We start from the raw sequence: 23,936 nt of genomic DNA on the forward strand, positions 1-23,936 counted from the left end.
AGTGTCCCCAGGGGTCCCTGCTGGGTCCAGTCTTGTTCAACTTACTCATCAATGACCTGGATGAAGGGACGGAGTGCACCCTCAGCAGGTTTGCTGATAGCACAAAACTGGAAGGAGTGGCTGAGACACCAGAGGGTTGTGCTGCCATTCAGAGGGACCTGGATAGGCTGGAGAGCTGGGTGGAGAGGAACCTCATGAAATACAACAAAGGCAAGTGCAGGGTCCTGTACCTGGGGAGGAATAACCCCAAGCAGCAGTACAGGTGGAGGCTGACCTGCTGGAGAGTGGCTCTGCAGAGAGAGACCTGGGGTTCCTGGTGGACAGCAGGCTGACCATGAGCCAGCAATGGGCCCTTGTGGCCAAGAAGGCCAACGGGATCCTGGGGTACATCAGGAAGAGTGCTGCCAACAGGCTGAGGGAGTGATCCTCTACTCAGCCCTGGTGAGGCCACAGCTGCAGTCTTGTGTCCAGTTCTGGGCTCCCCAGTACAAGAGGGACATGGAGCTCCTGGAGCGAGTCCAGCAGAGGGCTACAAAGATGATGAGGGGACTGGAGCATCTCTCTCATGAGGAGAGGCTGAGAGAGCTGGGCCTGTTAGCCTGAAGAAGAGATGGCTGAGAGGGGATCTTATCAATGTGTATAAATATCTGAAGGGAGAGTGTCAGGAGGATGGGGCCAGGCTCTTTTCAGTGATGTCTGGTGACAGGACAAGAGGCAGTGGGCACAAACTGAAGCACAGGAAGTTGCGGCTGAATATAAGGGGGTGCTTCTTTGCTGTGAGGGTGACAGAGCCCTGGCACGGTTGCCCAGAGAGGCAGTGGAGTCTCCTTCTCTGGAGATATTCAAAATCTGCCTGGGTGCGATCCTGTGCAGTGTGCTCTAGGTGGGCCTGCTTGGCAGGGGGTTGGACCAAAGGATCTCCAGAGGTCCCTTCCAGCCTCAGCCATGCTGTGAGGCCAAAAGGGTACTGGTCTACCTGGCCTTACCTTAAGCTCCTCAAGCCGATTCAAATTCTGAATACTGGCCTAAAATAATTGTACAAAGCTTGCTAAATTTTGGCTAATTAGAATTCAAGATGATGGTATTTAAGCTGCTTATGTTTCTAGGAAGTGGAAGAGGAATTCTGCTGCTGACAGAGGTCTTGGTAGGTGTTGGCTGAAAAAGCCCTTTATGATTGTAGTTCTTGAAGAGTTTTAAAAGGTGTGGTCTTCTTAAAACATGTCTCATGTTGAATTTACTGTCTGATAACTGGAGGATGTGAGCAAGACTTGTTTAATTCTTGAGGGGAACAGGAGCTTTGGGAGAGCTGGGTTACCCTCCTGCTGTCTGGAAGCTGAGGAGCGGCACAGCAAACAGCAGGATACCGGAGGGTGGTGCTGTGATCCCTGCTGCTCCAGCCTTAGCTGTTTGCTGTTGACAGGTACAAGGAAGAGTTGGATGAGAAGAAACATCCCGGGAACACCCTTATCTTGCTCTTGTCACCAGCTGCCCTTTCAACTGCACGGTTGCTGTCCAGTTTATTTGAGGTTAAAACGCACTCTTCTGCTGTGAGTTGCGCCAGGAGGTGGAGGAGCTGAATGTCACTTCGCACCACACACCTTGTTCTGTGTGGAGTGCTTAAGTCTGTTAATATGCAGGAAACAGAGGCTGTGGATGTAGCAGTCTCATCGAGTTCTTTCACCTTTATCTTGTTATAAAGGTGGGGGGAGGAAACAAAAACCTGCTGCTTGTTCCCCTTCTTGCCCCACAATGACAAAAAAGCAACAGAAATCCAGCTCTTCAGGACTAGATTATTAGAGTCCCAATCTTAACAGTTTGGAAAAGCTGTAAACAAATTATTGTTTAAAACAATTCAAGGAACAGCACTCACTGTGTAAATCACCTCACCTGGGTAGGTTGGCGTGTCACTAGAAATTAAAAGCCATGGACAGGATTGAAAAAAAAACAAAACTCAGCCACTTGCATTTGTGAATAGAGTAAGTGGCTTGATATATGTTCTATACACCGTGATGAATATCAGATTTTCTAGTAGATGATTTAAAATCAATTTGACACGTGTAGTTGAACAAGTATAAATGAATGTAGTAGCAGAAATGGGTGGGTATAAAAGTGGATTTATTTTGCTTTCAAAGCTACGGTAGGAATTGCTGCCAATTTAATGAATCAGAGATTGAAATCTGCTTTTAAATCTGCTCTTAAAGAATGGGGAAGACCTCATTTTCAGAAAGGGAAAATGTGGTATGAGGGAGGAAGCCCAGCGTGTGTGTGCACACAGGAGCACGTTGGCGCTTCCTCAAGGTGTGTATCGCATTTTTTCCACTTAAGTTCTGTTGGTACAGGCTGTGAATAAGGGTCAAGGGTCTGAAGGGTTTTGTCTGTGAGAGGAAATCTGCTGCTGTAACAATTACTACTAGAATGTCACCCACTGTACAAAATAATTGGATTATGTCATTGTCTTACCTCTCCCCCAGTTGAATATGTAACACTACATTGTATTTAGCACCAGAGGGAGCCAACAGTGTTTGTGTTGGTTTAGAAAATTACAGCATCGCGTTCGAATTCTTTGTGTTGTTTCTGTGTTGCGTACTCTGTTCAGTACATTAACAATACTGAAATTACAGTGTTTTGGTGCAATTGGGAATGTGTTTTAAGGCTGGCCAGCCACTGTGGATGTCTCCAGTGTGGTATTGGCACTGTTTGTTTGGCAGGGATTGCGTATAGGGGTGTATGTGAATAAATGCCAAATATCTGAACATATGACATAAGCTGCTGAGAATAACACTCCGCATGCAGGGTTCTCTTCCAGACAGCTTGAGGGCATTTGAACTGCTTTTTAAGGAAAGGCAGATATAAAAGTATAATTTTAGTGAATAGCTGTCATTCCTTGAGGCACAATAACATTTGCATTCTTAAAACAGTTGCTAAATCATTAGCTTTCCATACAGAGTTGAATTACACTTCAATGTTTTCATTGGGACAGTTGTATTAGGTTTTCTTTGCCTCCTGTCAAGTTGGCCTGCCTTGATTTGTTGACATCAAACTGCATGTGAGCTGGTAGTGTTCGTGTTACTGCTGGCGTAAAGCTGTAATTTCCTTAATTTGAGCATGCCCCGTTAAGATGTGCAGCATTAGTATGTTCACTTGAGGGACAATTTGATGCCATTTTTGATGAAGTCAAAACAAACAGCTCTTCCTTAGGTAACAGCCCGAGCTGTGGCTCTAATGAGGGAAAGTAGGGCTGGAAAGGACCTGCCTGATGTTCGTGCCAGGCCATGGCGGATAAGCTGCAGTGGTATCGCTCCTGATCTCTGTAACCTGTTCTTGAAAGCCTGCAGTCGCAGATGGTCTACAGCCTTTCTAGGTAGGACAGTTTGCTGATTAATGAGCTTAAACATTAGAAAACTTTTCCTAATATGTCTTAGTCTTTCCTCCCAGGTCACGCTTCCTAGACCTCTGGTAGCTTTCATTATTCCTTGAATTCTCTCCAGCTGCTTTTATATCTTCCCCGAAGTGTCCGAAGCGAACAGTTGAGGCCTCCCTCCTGCTGTGTACGTGCCTCTCCCACAGGCCACCCCTCTGCTTTGCAGTACTGCCTCATGCAGTTGTGCTCAGCTCTAATCCCAGACCTCCTTCTCTGGAACTGCTGCTGCAACAATTTCTGCTCTGTGAATTTAAATGTTTTCAGGCAGTTTCAATATTTGGCAGAAATGGGAACAGCAGGGGAGCGGCACGGCTTGCTCTGTATGCATCTTGTCAGGAGTCTGCAGGAGTTGCAAATCTCCTTGCAGAAGTAAGGGTGCCGTCTTCTGTGGGCAGACAGATGTGTCTGTGTCCTGCTTGTTCCTTCCACCCCCTTACTTAAATAGTGGAGATCATTTGAGAAAGTCAGGTGAGTTGTTGAACATGCTTTTGCCTGGCCTCCCTTTACATCAGTGCTAGCTTACCTCCCATGAGTCAGGCTAGCATGTCAAAAAAATTCAAAATAATCATTTAAAAATGATTTGAGGGGAAAAAAAAAAAAAAAAAAAAACCACCCCAAACCCCACCAGACTTGATTGCATTACAAAATCAGAGACCATCTCTTTTTTTTCCTTTTTTTTTTTTTTTTTTTCCTCATGAGCTTTAGTGGTGTCAGAGCTCTTTGGCCTTATCTTACAAGTTATGGAAAATGTATTTGCATTGTTCTTAAGACTTTGTTTACTGCTGATCTCTCTTCCTATCAGTACTTTGCACGTTTGGACTAGTGGTCCCAAGAGACCGTGCCTTTAAAACAAAGGGATATAAAAATTAGTATCCAACTTCTTAAAGCAACAAAACAAAGCAGTATATCTTTAACTGCAGTGTGGAATAAGTAATATTGGTACTACAGAGGGACCCTTTTTACATTATACTTCACGGCCTGATTCTGAGGAGATCTGCAGAAGCATTTTCATCTAAAGCACTATTTCTCAGTAACCTTTGAAGGTGAGCATCAATTGTCATTTGATTCATTATGAAGTTACTAACATTGCTTCAGTGAGAGAAAAGGCTGTTTTCTGCAGTCCCTGAAGTGTCTGAAGATGCCGGACCTTTATCTTCATTTGTAGTCTAGGAGTCTTAGATTTATGCTAATTTAAGTCTCTTAAAAATTGAGGAGAGAAAATGCTTCTCTGGCAACTGTGGGTTTTCATGTTAGAATAAGTGGAAGGTAAGATGGTTTTCTAGAGAACAGATTGAGCTGGTCCCAGGTTGACGAAAATGTGGCTTGTTTCCAGACGAATGTAGATATAAGTGTCTGTCTAAGCATGTGTGCGCGGTTAGCTAGTCCTGCGTGAATACAAGAAAATTATGTGAATGTCGTTTATGTCGTACTAATGTTCTGAGAGAGGCACAGAAGCAATTTGTATATTAAACAGTTTGTTTATTATTAATGTTGGTCTCTGAAGGCAGTCCAGGCTCTTGCATGCGGAGCTGAGTTGCGTCTGTGCTACCCCATGTCCTTTGTGCTGACTCTAGTTTTCAAAAAGGTTTGTTTGAGCTGAAGGACAGAAATACAAGAGAATTAAAATCAAGATCGCCCTCAGCTGATATTTCACAGTTATGGCTGTAATTTTCTTTTTGTCCATTTAAATAGCTCTAGTTTGTGTCAAGGACACCTGTAGTTTTCCTCTGGATTCTGACCAGCTTCAAAAGGAGAATCCTAGTCATCCAGGACAAGGTGGGCTCAACACAGAGGAAGCTGTGTGGGAATATAAGTATTTTTAACAGGCAGGCAGTCATATAAGGTGAGTGATTCCCCTTAAACTCCATGATTATCTTGATCGGGTAGCCTAGGCTCTAGTGCCAGTTGTTTGTGTAAGGACAATAGTTGGTAATTCTACAGGAAAGGCAAGACAGCTGTATGAATTGCCATGACAAGTTTGTAACTTTTCCTTAACTTATAAAGTGTCATTGATCTTTGGTATCAAAACATGATTGAAGGCTTGCAATTTTGCTTACAAAAAGAAAGGATGGTTGAGAAAAAGTGAAAAAAAATTAAAAAAAATATATATATATAATATAATATAGAAGGGGGAGAACAAAAGATGTGTGCATTTACTAAGATCTAGAAAGTAGGCAAAGTCATTACTTTGCAAACATGATAGGGTTTTCTGTAAGTAATCTAGCTAGCATGTAAATAACTAACATGGGGGAATTGGGACAAAAAAATAGATACAGGGGAATTTAGAGCATGTAGCCATCAAGTTTATCACATGTCATGGATAACATGTCACTGCTGCTGAGTCCCATGAGAACAAACATATCTGGGAGCAACACACAGAGGAATTGGTCTTAGGATAGCTATAAATTACGGCTGGAAGTTCGAAAAAAGGTGGTGAAAAGGCATAGGGTGAAACTCCAGGCCATCAGTGGAATTTGTAGAAGAAAAATAATAATAGTAATGAAAATATGGATAAAGCAAGCAGGCTACTTCTGAGAAGAAAGGAAAAAAAAAAAGCACCTGAAAAATCAACTTCTCTAAAGTAAACTACAACAATGCCAAAGTGTCTTTGGCATCTTCATTGCAGAGCTCTTCTGTGGGCTACTGAAGTGGTATTCAGTGTACCATAGTCTTCTTGCTAGTATAAATGAAGGTTTGGACTTAGTTTGCTCCTGCACCCCCTGGAGATACCTGTATGCCCTGAAGGGGAGCTGGAAAGATCTGTCCAGAGGTGTTTCTGAAGATGATGTTAGTGCTGTGTTTGTGTTAATTGGTTGGATGTGAGAGTTAAAGTTTATACTTTTTTCAGTGACATTTTCTTCTGAACCATCAATTTAAGTAAGGAACACTAAGGAAATCCTGTGAGAAGTTTTGTATTCATATAACATGCCAATAGGTCTTAACGATCACCGTAGAATTGTAACACTGGCTGATAGAAAAATGGAATTTGTGAATTAGAGTTATTTCTGTGGTATTAGACGTGGTATTTCCACCGAACCTGGCTGTGCTCTGGTGTCTTTGCTGAGATCGGTCAAAACATGTAGAGAGCGTCGGCCCGCTCTGGCCTGGCCGCTGCCAACATGGAGGACGCGCGTGAGGTAAAGCCTCCAAGGGGAGGCGGCCCCGCTGCCCTGAAGGTGAAATCTCTCTGTCTCAGGATTATTTTTATGTTTGTGGCCTACCCAGAGCAACTGTCACTGCATACATGATCAGAAATATGAAAGCATCTGAATGATGAATGGTTTTGTGTGTTTTTTTCATGATGGATTGGTAATAGGGAGCTTGTGGGGACACTGTCCATGCCGCAGCACGCAGGCTGTGTTTGTGTGAGTGCTTGAACTTCTCCACACTCCTTTTAAATAACGCTTACAGCCCATGGTTATGCAGCGGATTAATAGTAACAGCTGTGGGGTGACAGAGGCTTAAAACTGTCTTAGCATATGAGAACATCAGTGAGAAAATGCATCTGGTATGAAGCCTCCAAAGACTTATAGGACTGTATGTAAATAGTAAATATGTTTCTATGGTGCTTATCTTTCACTCGGCTTGTGACTGCTGGGCTGTTTGCAGGATTTTTGTTCCTGGGTGCCATGAGGTTAATGATATTTCGAGAGAGGCAGTTATGCGGAGAAGCTGTGCAGGATCCACGCCGACGTGAGCCATTTGCACGGCATGTTTTGCTGGCCAGGTTTCAGCTGGGGGCAGAGTTTCGTGCTTTGCAGAGCAAAAAGAAGGAAAGCGGTTACACTCTCTGCTAGCTCAGCTCTGTTTCATCACGGATTAATTTGTCTCAGCTTTTTTCCTGCATGGATTTGGTAGGGTAGGGAAAAGATTATGAAAGAAAATACGGTAATGTAGTTAGAGGTTCAAAAATATTTTAAAACGCTTACCCCGCTCTGTAGGGTTTGGTTCAGGCCACTAATTCCTGTCTGTTAAGGAAGGCGCTGCTAAGATGAGCCACAAAGAGAAAATCACGTAGTGTCTTCAAGGGATGAGTGGCAAATGAATAAATAATTTTAAAACAAATGGGGCAAGGATATTTTAATAGCTATATCTAGTAAGTAATAAGGTAATAAAGAATGAAAAATGACTTCTGTTCAGAGGTTAGGACAACTCATAGTAAATGATCATAGTGTCTGTGATCAAGCATGCAACAGTAGGCGGCAAGGCTTTATATTTTCTCACATGATTACACAAGCTCTTGAGCTCCTGTACAAGTTGTGAGCATATTCTTTTTCCTGATCTTCAAATCTGCTTCTTCCAAAACAAGTTTGAAGCTTTTTGCCTGTAGTGCCATTGTGCAGGAAGACACCAACCCGAACAGTAGAGTCTGAGTACAAAGTTTTTCAGTGTCATGTGATACATTTATGTTTATAATGGTTTGTTTCATCTGGGTAGTAAAATGCTAAAGGGAAGCCTCAGAATCACTTGTGGTGATACAGAACATTTTAAGACTTGCTGTGGAGTCATACAGCTACATTCAGTTGCTCTGTTTTATGAATTATGTTGAATGAATTGTCTTAAGGCGCACGGAAGTGCGGCTTATTTATACTGATTTCCCGTTTGTTACAAGTTTTTATTGGTGTAGAAATAGGGAAACATTAAAAAGATGTGTTTTGTGCACATGCATCATCTCTTATGGTGTAAAAAAGACAATAAAAAACAAAAGAAGAAAACGGAACTGAAGGAGTACACAGAAGCACAGGATGGCTGAGGCTGGAAGGGACCTCTGGAGCCTGTCTGGTCCAACGCCCAGCTCAGGCAGGGCCACCTACAGCTGGTTGCCCAGGAAGGACCATGCCCAGGCAGCTTTTGAAGGTCTCCACAAACTTGCTGGGCATGAATGAATGAAAGCTGCTTGTAAATTGGTTGAGAAGGTTGCTATGTGTTTCTGGTGCAAACTCCATTCCGGTTAATTACTGAGGTGCCCATCTCTCCCCAGGGAGTCTCTGCCCAGCAGACCTCAGAGTCCTTATCTCTCATGTAACTTGGGCTGGGGTTGAGACCTGTCTTGTATTTGCCATCTAGTCATGCTAGCTCAAATGCAGTCATGATTTAAATAGTGATAGAATGTATGATATAATTAAATAGTGATAGAATAGCGATACTGTTTCTGCTGTACACTGGCCAAATGATTGGTGTAGGAGGTTTAATTCTGGCTTAGTTTGCAGTGCAGTATTTTACTGCAGGGGTGGGAAATACCTTACATAAAGTAACTGAAAAGGTCTTAAGGGAAAAAGCCATGCTGTCCAACTAATATAATCACCTTCTCTTTTTAATTTCTTTCTGCTTCCCATGATTTTTGTGTCTTTTTATATTGTATCAGAAGTCAGCTCTGACAAAGAGCGGGGCGAGGGCGGGAGAAGCCCCAGTGAAGTGAAAACATGAGTTCTGTTTATTTGCATTCTGCTTTCCAGATACTTTTTTTTTTCCAGCTTACGTTTCTGGCTGTAGGAGCAAATGACAACAGAAGCGGCTCTCCAGCTCCCACAAAACTGTGGTAGAGTTTTCAAATACATATTTATAAAAGATTAGTTTATGGTTCCCAGTTGGATGCAGGCCATTTGAGGTATGCTTAAATGAAAGGTATACAGCAACTTCAGTTTAATAGCTCATATCTTGAAGAGGTTCCAGTTCCAGTGTTAAACTAGGCTAGTAGCAGTCTGGCTGCCTTGGAAAAAAGCCCACAGGTAAAGTAGATTCAGGATTATGAAATGCTTAATCTGATGCTATTGAGTATTCGTTACTGCTTCATTTGGCAATGTGGAAGAGAGAAAGTAAGTTGAATAGCATTTTTACAGCATTCCGTGTAAGTCTTAAGATCAGTGTTTTAAAAATCTGTTCTATTCTCTTCCTTTTCAAATAAAATCTATTTATCACAGGCAAAAGCAGCAGATTAACAATTTACATCAAAAGATAAGAGAGAATGAATTACGAGCTCAACATGCAAGACTGAGCCATCTTGTGAACTGCGAAGAACCTTACATGACTAATTTGCAGGTAGGATGGATGTTTTTCTTTTAGCGAAGCTTTCCATTACCCAGTAACTGCCACTTGAAAGGATGCTCACAATTTACTGCAGGATAAAATACAGAGCGTTTATGTTTGATGGTTGTGTCATTATATAGCTGTAAATTGCATAGAGTACAATATCCTGTAAATATTGTCGTTTATTTTAGATCTGCAGAAATTTAAGTTATGTTAATACAAGTATGCACATACCTGTTTTGAGAACTGATAAAAATAGGGGAAGAATGAGGTATTGCAGCATTGTGCATGAATAATTTTATTAACAGCATGCATGTAACACAGCTGTGCAAGGAAATAAATCGTTTGATAAGGGAGTATCTGGAAACTGATGAAAGGTTTTCTGAAAAGGAGAAGGAGGCAGTACCCACAGGAATAGTTAGGGAGCTAGTGTCGATAGAGTAGATGGAAGAGAAGTCAGAAAACAAAGAGACTGGCAGAGTACTTCTGTACAAGTCATCTGAAAAGGATATACATTTTAGTATATGGGGATATAATATTTACTCTGAACTACTTACTCTGAAAGGGAACATGTTGAACTTTGAGCACACCTGTCCTAATACTGATCTGTGCTGTAGCACACACAATCCATCTCAACACCTCCAGGTATATGAAAGGCCAAACAAAAAAAGAACGTTAAAGGCAGGTACGCAGAGACATAGCTTTTTTTGTCCCTCTTGTATTACATTATCATTTCTGTCACAAACACTGTACAAGGATCTCAACTAACATGCTTCAGTGTGGCATTAATAATAACACAAGCTGCAGTAACACAGATGTGCATCAGGTGAGAATCTGTTTTTGAGAAAGGCAAGAAATTCAGGTAGCACCTCAGTGTGAAGTTGGGTAGAACTTTTTCAGACATCTTATAATGTGGCTTTTGGTACTTTCAGAAGTTCTTTTTTAAAAATATGTAAAAAAAAAAAAAATAACTTGTCTAGATTAAGATTTTGAAAAAATATTGCAGAAACTGAGATGTGAACGTACATACATTAGTGTACCGTATTACACTTCAAATAAGACAGCAGATGCTTTCATCTTTCATAATTTATGAAGTACAAACAATTTATAATGGCTCTTAGGAATTCTGGTTGATTTGTTTGCCTTCCATAAGATTAATTTACAAATGAAAATCTCCTTTAATGGAGATTTTAATCTCTTCTAATGCTTTGCAGAAGGAATACTATTATTTAAAAAGCTCTCTGTATAATTTCTTTAAGGATACGGGTTTATGTTATTAAAAGAATATTGAAACTGAAAGACTAATGGGATGCGTCTCCTTTTTCATCCCACATGCAGTTGATTTCCATTTTGTGCTTGTCTCTCCGTGGGCTGTGGGAGTGGTAGAATAATATTGAACTGCAGGAGATGAAAAGGGAGGATTTTCATAGACACAACAGAAGGCAGGAGGCCTGCCGTCTGGTGTGGCTGTAATCTCAGGCTAGCCCTGCACCCTTCTTATCTCAGCTGTGGTAGCTCTGAGGTTTAACTAGTTGACTAATGTTCTGATTTAGCAAGATCTGTGAGATTGGAGCATATTTTACTTTAACAAATTCACAGCCATTTTATGCAGTGGCTTTCTTTTTCGGGGAGAGTATGGTAGTGTAGTGGCAGTGAAACATTTTTTCTTTGGATTTTGTTTTTGGGGAAGGAAGGTTGGGAGGGGAAGTCATACCTCTTCCATAAATCTGAGGGAGAAATAGTCCCACAACGTTTATTTTCATCTGTTGTGAATGGAAGTGTCCAGCTTTTTTTTCTTTTCTCCAGAAGATTCCTGGAATACATGCTGTTAGCACATATTTTAATGTTCGAAAATCAAACCCCACCCTTCCTGACAGTGGGAAAAAAAAAAAAAGCAGGATTGTTTTCTGCTCTGCTGCTGAAGTATGCAGTGGTATGTGCGTGTCCATTTATATGATTTTCTTTCTTTTTGTAAGCAACCACAGTATGAGGGCACATCACTGCAACCTCACGTGTCAGAAAGATCAACTTCCCACCTTGAGGAGTTTGAGAGAAAGATTGCAGCAGACGAGAATAAGGAATTACAATTCAAAGAACTTCTAAAACAAATTTCTAACAAATCTAGCGAGGAGAAAAAGAAGATGGAAGAAAAAGTAAGTGTCTTTCTTGTTCTGAATTTCCTTTTGTCATGGTCACAGGAGCATGTGTTTTGCTTGCAGGTAAGCAACTTAGTAAGGGGGCCGCAGAGCTGTTTTCCAGAGGAAGCTGAACTTTATCTATGATAAAAGTTAACAGTGGTAGTATAAGTGGACTTCTAGTGAATACATTCTAGAAGTAAAACCAGAAGAAAAGGCAATCAAAATGTATATTTCCAACCTGGTAATGACTATTTTAACAATCTGCTGGTTAAACTTGCTGTGAAGAAAAGCTGCTCCCCTTCACTAAAAATTTGTTTGGGTTGAATGTTTATTACAGTAAATAAAGTGTCGTTTATAAACATCGGAAAAGGATGGAAATTAAATCACCATTTTCAACATGGCCTGTAGAAGCAGGCCTCGTGCTTTGAGATGCACTTACCGAACTGAAGGTGCCTACTCAGCGGAAGCGATTCTCCTGCAGCTTCCTAAAATATGCAGGATAGACTTCAGTCTGAGACGAGGAAGGGGCTTAGATAGCTGTGTTGTTGGAACTGTCGTGACAAGAGGTTTCTTTGGAAGCTGAACCAATACCCAGGGTGGCTTTGTATGTCCTGCCAGCCTGCCTTTCTCACAGGCAGGAATGCATCATTGATCAATGGTTCGTAATGTTTTGGGGGATGTTGTCACTGTTACCTTTTCTTTGATAACTGTGCCTTGCTGCTGGACTTGGATTTATGTTTATGCAGGTTCAAGAGGCAGGAGCAGTATGGTCCAGTGAAGTGACAGGTAGGAAGAAAAGGAAAAAAATCACAGTTAGTCTTAAATTCTGTCCTCTTGTGTCCAATAAACCCTGCAGTACGCCTTTCACTAAGGATAATGTTCAGGAAGGGCAGAAGCTGGATTCTCCTGCTTCCTCCTGTCTATTTTAGTGCTCGTAGTGCTTGTGCTCCTTCTTCCCTGTCAGAACTGCTGCTGGGAGTGGTGGCGGTGGCGGGGACCTGCGCAGCAGTGCCTGTGTCAGCTGGATGGTTGGTAGCCAGCAGCCTGACTCACCCTGTGACGCCCACCCCACCCATTCTGTGCACTGAACAAAAGGCTCTCAACAAGCAAAAACAACAGGAGGGAGAGGATATGTTGGAATCATAAATTCAGTGTCCTCCAGTTTGAGGAAAGTCTGCAGGGGGAGGAAAGAGACGTGGTGAGGACCTGCAGCAGGCTGGGAGGCTGCGCAGCATGCTGGGTGCGGAGCCTGGGGACAACCCTCTGCAGTTCCTCTGCTGTGCTCGCAGGGAGGTGAACCCAAAGGCCTGGGGTGTCTGTGCTCAGTGGGACCAGACGTTAGGTCCAATTTCTGTACCAATCAAAGGGATTGTGGCTGTTGGCTGTGGGAGGGTTATTTCTGAGTGAATGCTCCTCTCATCAGAGAGGATAAGGTTTGTCAGTCTAGAGCCAGCTATGGCCAGAGTGGGGAAATGCTAGGAAACTGAAGTAAATTAAAGTTGAGATGAGCTTTTATTTTAAGTGCATGCCTGAAGAAACACATGGTTTAGGTTAAGGTTGCTGGCATACGTATCTAATTCTCTGTCTGACCCAGTGTTGCAAAGAATATTATCTTTTCCTCTACTGGCATTTTAAACATACAGCATTTCAATACAGTATGCCGTTAGTATGGGACAAGGGACAAGCTGTGACTGTTCCGGTGCAGGTGGGAGGAAAGAAAATAAAAGGAACACTCCCATTTCCTTGGCCATCAGTCATTAGTGGTGAGAGGTCTGGAAGGTCTCCCTCATCACAAAGACAGGATGTGCTGGAACTGGAGAAGGTTCAGAGAAGGGCAACAAGGTAGACATCCATCGGAAAATCACAGAAGTCATAACTGCCTCAGGAGGGCCTCTAAGTCGAAAGCAACTGGGGGCTGGAAAATGTGTTTTCCTTCTTCTTTCCCTGAAGACATCTGCTTATGGCTACCGTTGGAAACAAGGCACTGAGCTAGAAGAGCACTTGGTCCAACGTGCTTGTGTCACTTCTCATGTTAGGGTGGATGTACTGGATGCTTTCCTTCTGAGAAACAGTGGGGCCAGCAGAGGTTAAGAGGTGCCCTTTGCTCACTGCTGGCATCATGCCTGGCTGTGCTACCTGCAGACGTACCAAGCAAAGGGAGTATTTGCACCCCGCTGTGGATGATGCCGGTGCCTGAGAGGAAGGTTTGTTTTCTCCAGGCTCCATGTGTACTCAATGTGGGATTGAGGGGACTGGAAGCACTTCAGTTGGCACTGAACTTTCAGCAGCCTGAAAAAGCTTCTCTCCTGCGGCTGATCAGCAGCCTTGGTAGCTCCTTGCAGCTTCCAAGCTGAGGGAGCTTGCTCAGGTCGAGACTGCAGTGTTGTCCACAAGTGCCTGGGTTCCTCCTTTCCTTCTGCCAGGCACGAGTGTGCCTCTTGGTATCTGCAGATTTTGCAGCACTCGCTTTAGTTCTGAAGCATTTAATATGTAAAGTGAACTGCTGAGCTAGAAATTATTCAGTTCAGATACCTGTACCCTGCTGGCTCCTTCTGCTGTGGTTACTTGTGAAGGACTCCTCTAAGGCACCACGGATATCGCCTGTAGTAGCAGTAGTTCTGCCTTACATTTTCTATGGCTTGCTTTAATATTTAATTGCCAGGAGGTGAGAACTTTGCTATTTTCTTCCTGCTTCAACGAATCATGTGTATGAAGGAGGAAATAATAAAATAAACACAAACAAAAGAGCAGCACAGCTTTTACTTCTCTTCAGCAGAGTGAGCAAGAGTGAATTAAAATATATATATTTTTTTTTCATGTCAGGAGAGAAAAGGTAGAAAGAGCCCTTGAGCTGATGCTGGGGATGTAGAGAGGGCAGGAGGAATCCTAAAGCCTTCCTGTAGCTGTGAGAAGAGCAGTTGCAGGAGAGGAAATTCCCTGGAGTATGTATGCAGGACAAGGACATGTAAAGACTTCTGAATTTTTGGCAGTCCTCAACTTTCTGGCCTATTCAGAAGACTCTTCTTCTGGAAAAAATTTTCAGGTACTATCAACTTAAGCTGTAAGCTGCATCCCAGACCTCTGACACATTCACTTCTCAGCAAGGTGGATGTCTCAAGCACCAAAGTAAAAGTACACTTTGCATTTACTGCCATGACGAGTATTTATCTCAGAGCTACTACACATTGTTTCAAGCAGTAGAGATTCTGACTGTAAAATAATACTCTTTTTCCTGCCATCTTTCCACCCTTTTTTTTCCACATAGGTAATAAAGCAACTGAGTACCAGGAATGCAAGCAAACATGATACAATAGAAAAAGCCTTTTGCAAGCGCACAGACAATGAAGATGCCTGTGGAAAAGGTGCTTTAGGAAAGCAGCCGTTCTGTTCTGACGCTGTTTGATGTAATTGTCAGGTAGCATCAAAGTCAGGTTTTTGGCTGGGGTTGTTACTGGGTTAAGCTCTTAGGGCTCTGTGTTTCACGTTGTTTTCCTAGGCCAAAGGAAGAGGAAGGACTAAAATATTTCCTCATTTTTTGTTCTGGAACAGGCTTCTTAGCAAAATGGTTGATACCCCAAGCCTATCGGTGTTCAAGAGGCATTTGGATGATGCCCTCAATAACATGCTTTAAATTTGGTTAGCCCTGAAGTGGTCAGGCAATTGGACTCAATGACCTTTGTGGATCCCTTCCAACCAACCTATTCTCATTCTAATATGAACACGCTCCGTTATGTACTTTTTTAGCCATTGAATTGTAATGTTTTCAGTTCACAAGGGACAAGGGTTCCTTCTAGGCAGAGGTGAAGCAGCTGTGGTTGGAGGTCACTTGTAGGTCTGGGACTTGGAGCTGCTGAGATTAATAATTCTTTGGTTTTGTTTTCCTGCAGTAACCAACAGGTGCAGATGAGAGCACAATTCCCGAGGAGTGACCAGCCTCTGCTCCCAAAGCAGGTTTATTTTCCATTGCAATTGTAAAACATGTACTCTTACTTTCTTCTAGCTTAAAACTAGAGACCGATATATTAATAGCCTGAAAAAGAAATGCCAGAAAGAGTCTGAGCAAAACAAAGAAAAACAGCGACGAATTGAAACCTTAGAAAAATACCTGGCTGACCTGCCAACGCTGGATGACATAGAAGGTCAGACTAAGCAGGTAAGGTGAAAGGCTTTGCTTCTTAAATACACACCAGCTCCATAGCATCTGTTGTGAAAGGTTTTACAGTTTCACTGTGTGTTTTTTCCCCATCTGCTTAGTATTGGGAACCACTGCAGCTACTAGGGCTTCCCATACTTAGATCTAAGTGCAGTGGGCCTAAGAGTATATAGGAGGTGGTAACCACAAGGCTGTGCTTCTGCTAATGTGGCACTGTGCCTGACTAATGTAATCTGTGTTAGCTGCAAATTCTAGAGGAGAAGAACAAGCAACTTCAAGAAACTATGACCGAGTTGGAAAAGAAGCTTGGAGAGGCTCGATCTCAGTGCAGAGAGCGAGAACTGCAACTGGTGTGTCAGAAGAAGAAGGAAAAAGAGCTGGTCACAACAGTGCAGAGGTATGAGCAGCTGCCCGAACTGTGCCCTGAAACGGGTGTGCTTTCCCAGCTAATGTCAGGACATGATGGTTTTTGCTCTTACAGTCTAGTACAGTGCTAATGGCCTCTTAGGGCACACATATATTACTGTGCAGAATGACAGAGTAATGCAAGAGAAAATCCAACAAAATTGGATTTGTATCAAGTCAAGGAGAAGGGTCTGGCTAGAAATTCTTCACTGTCATTTCTAAAGATGTTCGACAACACCTCAATGGCAGCAGAGTGCTGCCAGGCAGAGGACAGAGTAAACGTGCAGCAAAGGAGCTCTGGGTAGAAGCTGTCAGCACTCCTACCCGGTAACTAATCCTGTCACGAGCTGTGGGAAAGCTCCCTGCGTATTGGCTGAGGGTATATCAGGGAAGGGTCACAGATCTAAATGAGCTGTTTCTCACCTTTTCGTCAAGACTGGGGGATATTCATGGGGATATTTAGCTGCAGCTCATCTGCTGTCATTGAACTTGCGTGACCGTAAGAAAACAGCAGTGGGGTAGCCGTAAGAAGATTCCAGATGAGGCATTGGGGTATTGATCAGGGGAGATAATTAAATCCTTATTTAATAATAAACAAACAAAAAGGGGCAGGGAGAATCACTGTTAATAATTTATGGGGATGTCACTGCAGTTCAGCGTCCCACCATTGCGTAAACGTGCATGCCACAGCAGTCTGAAAGTGTTTCCATGATGAAAGGCAAGCTGGTTGGGACACCTTGCCAGCCAAATTGTTGTCACATTGTTTCCATCTTACCAATGAAAGGCCTTTTTTCTTCCTGCCCTCATACTCTAGAGGGGGATAATTTTGTCTTTTCTGAAAGCCTACACATAGCTGAAGTGGCCCCAGTTTCTAAATTAGACAGCAAGATGAACACTATTAAAATGTATTTTCTTTCTGAGTGAAGGTGAGCAGGCAAAAGCTCCAGCTACACCTAGGAGCTTGAGCTGAGCTGCAGAGGGCCTGAAGGTCATGCTCTCGTATGGGAGCAGCTGGCAGAAGTGGAAGTGGCTTCATGACCTCCCTGACAAGCTGGGCATGGAGGATGGGCCACCAGTACTCAGAGCAGCCTGTGGTTCTGGACTCTGCTTAGAGTCGTACATGCCCCAGTGGGAGAGCCAGATATTAAGGCTCTCGTAATTTGGAGAAGCTCAAAAACTGCTTTGAAAGATGGTGGTGGTGGCTTTACCTCCCATAGCAGCACAGAGCAGCTGTGTACACCACAAAGCCTCGTTCCTTGCTCCTCTCTGCCCTCTCACTACGCTGTCCTGCTGGAGCTGTGCCTTGGGGAAGATGCAGCTAAGAATCTGGCACATTAAACCGTTCCCACATGAGTCAGTTCAAGCCAGTGCCACAGTAATTTCAGTAGTTTAGGATTTTTACATCATTCATCCACTGTTGGTTTGCTCATTCATTAGGCTGGATTCTGCGAGATACGGTTTCACAGTTTTGGTTGGAAGATGGTGCAACTTCCTAAATTTTTTTGCCAGAACACACAGCCCTTTTGGTTTCTGTCAGTATACTCATTTTTTCTTTCATGTTGAATGACAGCTTGCAGCAGAAAGTAGAAAAATGCCTGGAAGATGGTATTCGCCTTCCCATGTTGGACACAAAACAGCTTCAGAGTGAGAATGAATGTCTCAGAGAAAAGAATGAGAAAGCCAGTAAGGTTAGTCTGCAAATTATCTTTTATCTTTTTGTGTCATCTTTAACCTTGAATCCTGTATTTGTTTTTGTTTTTGTTTTTTTAACTTCAGAAATCAGTATCTCACTAAAGAATTATACATCTGTAGCTAAAACAGTTTTCTCTTCAATACCTCTGTTTCTCTTTGAGGAAATTATTTTGCATTTGTTTCCAGTTGTGCGAGAGTTAGCTATTTCTTGTCATCTACATTTTCAAAGATTCTGTGTAAAATGTATGGCTATCACCCATAAGCTGATTTTTTTTTAAACGAGCTGAAGAGATTCAAGCCTTCTAAATTATTCAATTTTATATTCTAGGTCATAGACAATCAACAAAAACAGATAGCTGGACTGATTTTAGACATGCAGGTAAGGAAGAATGTATATTCTGTTTTTTATTCTGTCCATTTTTAGCTCATAAAGATGACAGGATTAAAATTAAATTTTGTTCTTTTACCTTCCAAAATGGGAAGCAAAGATAGAAATGCCAAGAATGTAATCTTATGGTCTGTAGTTGACCTGCATTCTCTTGCAGTCTTATAATGTATTCATTAGGGAAGTTTCTATGGTTTAACACTTTGCAGGTATTTGTTATAAAGTAGAAAACTGTTGCTATATAGCATCCGTATTCAGCTGGCTTAGTAGATACCATATCAGAAATGCCTGTTGCAAGTCCTGAGAACTGCCTTTGTAAGTAACAGTGGATCCTCCCCTCAAACTTTGGGGTTCAGATGCTAATTCGAGGTACAAAAAGTGTCATTGGTTAGGATATCCACTGCTGAGATCCTTAGCAAGGCAGGTGCCTTTCTAAACCATAGCCCTTCACATTCGTGGAGCTGAAGCAGGTCCCTCTTCAGATGGTTTCCAACATGTCACTCACTTAGGTATCTTAATTTTCTTGGTGGATCTTGGGCACCCAGCTTAGAGCCAAGGGTCTTTCAAGACAGCAGAGGTTACTAGGAGTCAGTGGCAGCACCGTGGATCAGATTAACACATCAGGCTCTTGGTCCTTGAAAGGTACTTAGTGACCAGTGTTTGTTGTGGAGAAAAGGAAACATTATACAGGTTATAAGGAAGAAGGTGTGACTTGCTCTAGAAAAAAAGTGGACAAAAAAAATCTGTTTTCATTAAAATTTTAAGCCAAATTCAATAAATTCTGTGTTCTTCTTCCAGTTTGGCATTTGTCTCCACATTTCCTCTTTCCATGCCCTGCAGCAAAAATGAAGTATCAAGGTTTTCCCTTGAGGAGAAAGAGGGTACTTCTGCTGTGGCTCAGTGTACTTTATGCTTGGAGAGCAACAAAATGGTAGTAAACAATCAGCTGAACGCCTGCTCCTTCTGAAGCGGAGCTTCTCTGTGGAGCTAGAGTCCAAATAGCAAAGATACAAAACTGCTTGTGTAACGCTTGGTAGGAGAATGTGCTTTCTTACTTGCACTTTGCACACTGGAGCCAGGTTTGCTGATTTATAGCTGTTAAAAGTAAATTGTCTTCCCCTATGAAATTGCTCCCTTTTTGAACTATGCAGATGAAAAAGTAGGCCTGGTGCCTGTTGACAACCATATTTTTGCTTAATTAAACCAGGGTGTATTAAATACATCAGTAGAGAAGCAGTAGGGGAGGGATTTAAGTTGCGACATAATGTGTATCTTAACTGAAAAGCAAACCCAGTCATTTAGCCTCTCCCAGGTTTGAAGCAGACAAAATTTATCAAATGGATGTTTTCACAGAGCAGCCTGCTGTCTATTAAAATTATGACATGGCAAATAAAGCTCTTTCATGTCTTTCATAATTCAAGAATAATTCAAGAATAAAGGTCACAAACTGGACTCCATAACCATTCTCAGCTTCTCTGTCCCTCTCTATAGTTCATTTTTTTTTGTTCTAATAAACACAACTTGCCTACGTGTGTTTTCACCACCCTAAATCTTTTCATTTTTCCAAAATTTTCTGGTCTTTTTCTTGTTGGGACCTTTGTCTTGAGATTTTTAAAACGTTAGTGATTTTTGTGCACATTTGTACAGATGGTTTAGTCTGAAATGGCTTTAGGGAACTGCGTCTGGGAAATGCTGAGTAGTTGTGGCAGGCTGTGAACGGGAGAGTGTTCTGTTGTCCAGGAAATTCTCTTACCTTTCCCATTTTGAGGTACTCTGTATATGGTCAGAAAATAAGATTTGAAAGTGGTGTTAGCCCTCGAGTTGCATGTAGGACTACAGCAGTTTCATTGTATCCTTGATCCTCCGTGCCGTCCTCATTTATTCCCTGGGAAACATTGAAAACTAGCTCATGAGAAATTGAAATCTGCTATCAGCAGGGAGACATCATTTATCTTCAGATGAGATCTTACTTTACTCCCTGTCTTCTGCCTCATTGTAAGGCTGTGCTTGAGAACGTCTTTCAGTTCACTGTTATTAACTTGCAATCCAAAACCAAGGAAATTCTGCTTCAGATAAGTGTATCGAGCAGTACTAGTTTCTGTTTGCTTATAATCATGATGGAGTGATTTTGATCTTCCTCGTGTGGTTTGGCTTGGTTGATTTGCTCTCCTGAGCGTGAGGGCTTAAAATTATGGTTGACAGGATGTCATGCTGAATATAAAGCACATCTTCCAAAAGACAAAAATTACTGATGAGAGTGGCTTTTTAAAAAAAACAACAGCAAAAAGTTGGATGATTAATTTAGATATTGGAAAAATAGCATTTTTTTTTGTACAAAACAGATAGAAGTCAGCTTGTATGGTGTGTGTGTTACTCCAAGTACATCTGCCAATCCTGTCAGTCATAAAAACCCAACCTGTGCCAGGGCTGGGAGTAATGCCACCCAGTGGTAACTTTGGAAAGCCAAAGGGAAAAGTCAGGATGAACTACAGAGTTGTGCAAGGTTAGTGACAGGTGAAGCTCTGGGGAAGGTCATATTTCTGAGCACCCCTTCCCCACCATGTACCCACCCTAAGGAAGGCTGTGTGGTCGAACCTTTAATGTCTGTTGTTGACACAGATGTGAAATGTGTAAATGGCACTACCAGAGCATGTATCCTAGCTGGCTCAGGGTGTTCCTGAACTTGCTCATGAATAGAAATGCATCAAAGACTATTAGATGTCAAGACAGAGCTCGATGGTCCTTCAGTCTGACCGAATGTGGCCGTTTTTTTCAGTAGATGGTGTTTAAAGCAGATGAAAGAGGACTGTTCAAACCCAGGTTACGCTCATCTTCAAGCACAGCAAAGGAAATACATCAAGCAGAGCTATTTCCTGCTCTCTCCCAGCCCACAGTGTTTCCTTCGACATGGAGCAGGGCCCTTTCTTTTCCTCCCCTTCCTCTGCAGCATGAAGCTGCGCTTTCTAGCAGAGCTTATCTTTAGGACGCACACCATTCAGCACTTCCTTGCTAGGGGCATGGTGTGGGTGAACAGAGGCACATCAAATGTGTGAAAATGCTTTAAAAACAAGTAGTCATTTCTGGGTTTCTGCCTAATGATTCCTATTACTTAGATGAAAATAAACCTCTTTTTTTTTTTTTTTTTCCTTAGTCCACATTAAACGTGTAAATTTTAGCACCATTGTTTTGCATTTTTGAAAAAGGTGAGACAAATTCCTGGCTTTTCCTCAGTGCTTGTGCAGCATTGAGCTGAATGTGCTAGGCAACCTCATCAGGGCCGCATACCACTCCCTGCTGGCCCTGCCTTGCTCCTCACTGCTGCATGCCTCCTTGTCAGCAGCGTCCTTACAGCTGGCAGGTCAAGTTAAATGGCTTCTCCTCCACTCTGTGGTATAGGGCAGGTCCACATATAGAGATGGTCTCCTGTGCGTTACAATCCATGGGATCAGGTCCATGAAATTTCCATCCTGCATGCCATTTAGGAGTAGTTCGTGGAAGGGTAAGTTTGGCTTTCTTCCCAAAGCTTAATCGCCTTACTGAGACCCCAAAACCAACACAGTTAGATACAAGTTGCTGTGTTATTTCAGGTGGGGAGCTTGATTTCTTTTCTATCTTTGAATAAAGCTACAGAGTCATAGTGCAGCAATTTGAACTTATCTCTTACTGAAGAGTGACTTTGATCTTCCTGTAGTATTTCATTTAAGCCATCACGTAGAATTCCATTTAAGAGAGTTCCCTGCTTTGGAAGATGAATCTTTAGAATTTTAACTACAGAAATTCAAGAGAAAACATTCTTCTCAGGCAGTGTCATTCTGTAAGTTGAGATCCATTGGTTCATGAAACGTTCCTTCTCCTCCTCCCATCACGGTCTCTGGTTCCACTCTGTGGAAGGTTACAAGCAAAACTGTGCCAAAGCATGCACTGTTGTCACTAGTGCTCCAGCTGTACTTTGAGCATGATGGGATTGGATTTACATCTTATAATTGAAATTGGCCAACGGGTTTTACATATTAATGTGCCGAGCTAGGGATGGGGAAGACACTATGTGCTCTGTGGTAGCACAGCATCAGATCTGTAAGTAATACCATCAACGACAAAAGAGGATTTCTCCTTGTGACAGCTGAAAAGATCTCTTTGTTTCAAAGCATCAGGAGTTTATGTAATTAGTATGCATTGCTGTTAGTATTCACATAAGCTGGTTGGAATATTCCCTTTTCTGAATTTTGCCAGATGACTTTGAAAGACACGCCTACAGGTCTGAAAGCCAGACAGTGGAGTGGATGTTTGTGCTTTTGACATCTAAGATAACTGTGGTCATGCTGAAATCATCAGAAAAAAAAAATAAATCTGCTTTAGAAATATCTCCTGATCATCAGTTTCAGCTCTGTAGGTGAAAACTGGGGAACTGACAGCAGCTGATTCCTTGTGCAGGGGTTGTTGGCTTACTGCTGCTTGTGACTCATCTGGAAATCAAACCTGGAAAGTTCCAGTTCATAAATACAGCAGCATCCTAGAGACTTTTTGCTGATACTATTGTATCCATTAAAAATGACCCTGTAAACTACAAAAAAGTTTTTTGTTTTGTTTTGTTTTGTTTGTTTTTTTTTGCCTGCAGTAGTTGCTACTTCAGCACCTAAAATTGTAGTGTGCTTTTCTGATTTATCCTGTGTATGACTGGTTTTAAAGAGGTTGGTACTCTGTATCAGCTATCAAAGCCTTTTTTCTCAGCTACATAGCAGATTCGAGAGGTAAATTCAGTGTTCTGAAAGGTTGTGGCAACTCCTGCCATGGTTTTCCTGGAAAATAGAGGCCAAAAAAAGTCTTCAAGTAACTTGGCAAGTACACAAGTGAAGTTCAGTTGTCATTAATCTGCTGCTTATCTCAAGTGAAATAATTTGGATAGAAAAAACAAGATGACATGGTTATTTTAGACTTCATGGATCCCATGTTGGAGTGATATTTTGCATACGTACAGTCTTCTTGTTTATAAACAGGTACTGCTTATCTAAAGGCTTTCACTGGTATTTGGAACAACTAAGCTCCTGAGAGCTCTTGGGGTCTGGTTGAACATCATGAGGTGGAACCTGGTAGAAAATAAAAAAAAACAAAGTTGTAATCCAAAAGCAATGAGTAACAAACATACAGAATTATTGAGGACACGCTTTTTTGTCAGTGCTAACCTGCAGTATGAAAATGTAAACTCATTACTTGTGCTTTCATTCAATTTAGTCTATGCAAGAGAAGCTTTCGCAAGAAAAGCGCACAGTTCAGAAGATGGCAAATGAGCTTGAAGAAAAAGAAAGGAATATAGAGCAGTTGAATAAAACTTTCTCTGAAGTAAGTAAAAACTCTAAAAACCCGATCCATCACTACACCCGCTAAGAACAAACTTAAAAAAACACATTATGAGACCATGTGGTAGGGCTTTAGGAGCTTAATACATACTTCACTGTGTTTGATGCTGTGCTGAAATATGATAGATGCCATCCCTACCTCCAGAAGTGAAAGTTTTAAGTGTGAAGGTCACTGAGCAATGGTAACATGGAAGGGAGAGCTGTATAGAAGCTGTCCATCTACCATTCTTTGGAGGGGTACAAAACTATTCTTCTGTGTATGGAACTGGTTTTAGTTAATATTGTTTGTGGTTTGAAACAGGAAACTTCCTGCTACGCTGCATGCTGCAGACTAATTTGCCCCTTTTTTTCCTCTTAACTT

At 42.1% G+C, this 23,936-nt stretch overlaps 1 protein-coding gene across 5 annotated transcripts in view; it reads left to right on the forward strand.

The window, feature by feature from the left end:
- CEP85L (centrosomal protein 85 like) overlaps nt 1-23,936 on the forward strand; it is a 150,056-nt gene that overhangs the window by 120,586 nt on the left and 5,534 nt on the right. For all 5 annotated transcript variants that reach the window (XM_068677612.1, XM_068677613.1, XM_068677611.1 and 2 more), the window contains 7 exons: nt 9,343-9,460; nt 11,425-11,601; nt 15,587-15,739; nt 15,982-16,136; nt 17,715-17,832; nt 18,165-18,215; nt 23,451-23,558. In XM_068677612.1, the coding sequence (XP_068533713.1) occupies nt 9,343-9,460; nt 11,425-11,601; nt 15,587-15,739; nt 15,982-16,136; nt 17,715-17,832; nt 18,165-18,215; nt 23,451-23,558 (880 nt within the window). The remainder of the gene's footprint in view (nt 1-9,342; nt 9,461-11,424; nt 11,602-15,586; nt 15,740-15,981; nt 16,137-17,714; nt 17,833-18,164; nt 18,216-23,450; nt 23,559-23,936) is intronic.

The sequence above is a fragment of the Anas acuta genome, chromosome 3, assembly GCF_963932015.1.
Source record: "Anas acuta chromosome 3, bAnaAcu1.1, whole genome shotgun sequence".
In the NCBI taxonomy this organism is placed as follows: domain Eukaryota; kingdom Metazoa; phylum Chordata; class Aves; order Anseriformes; family Anatidae; genus Anas; species Anas acuta.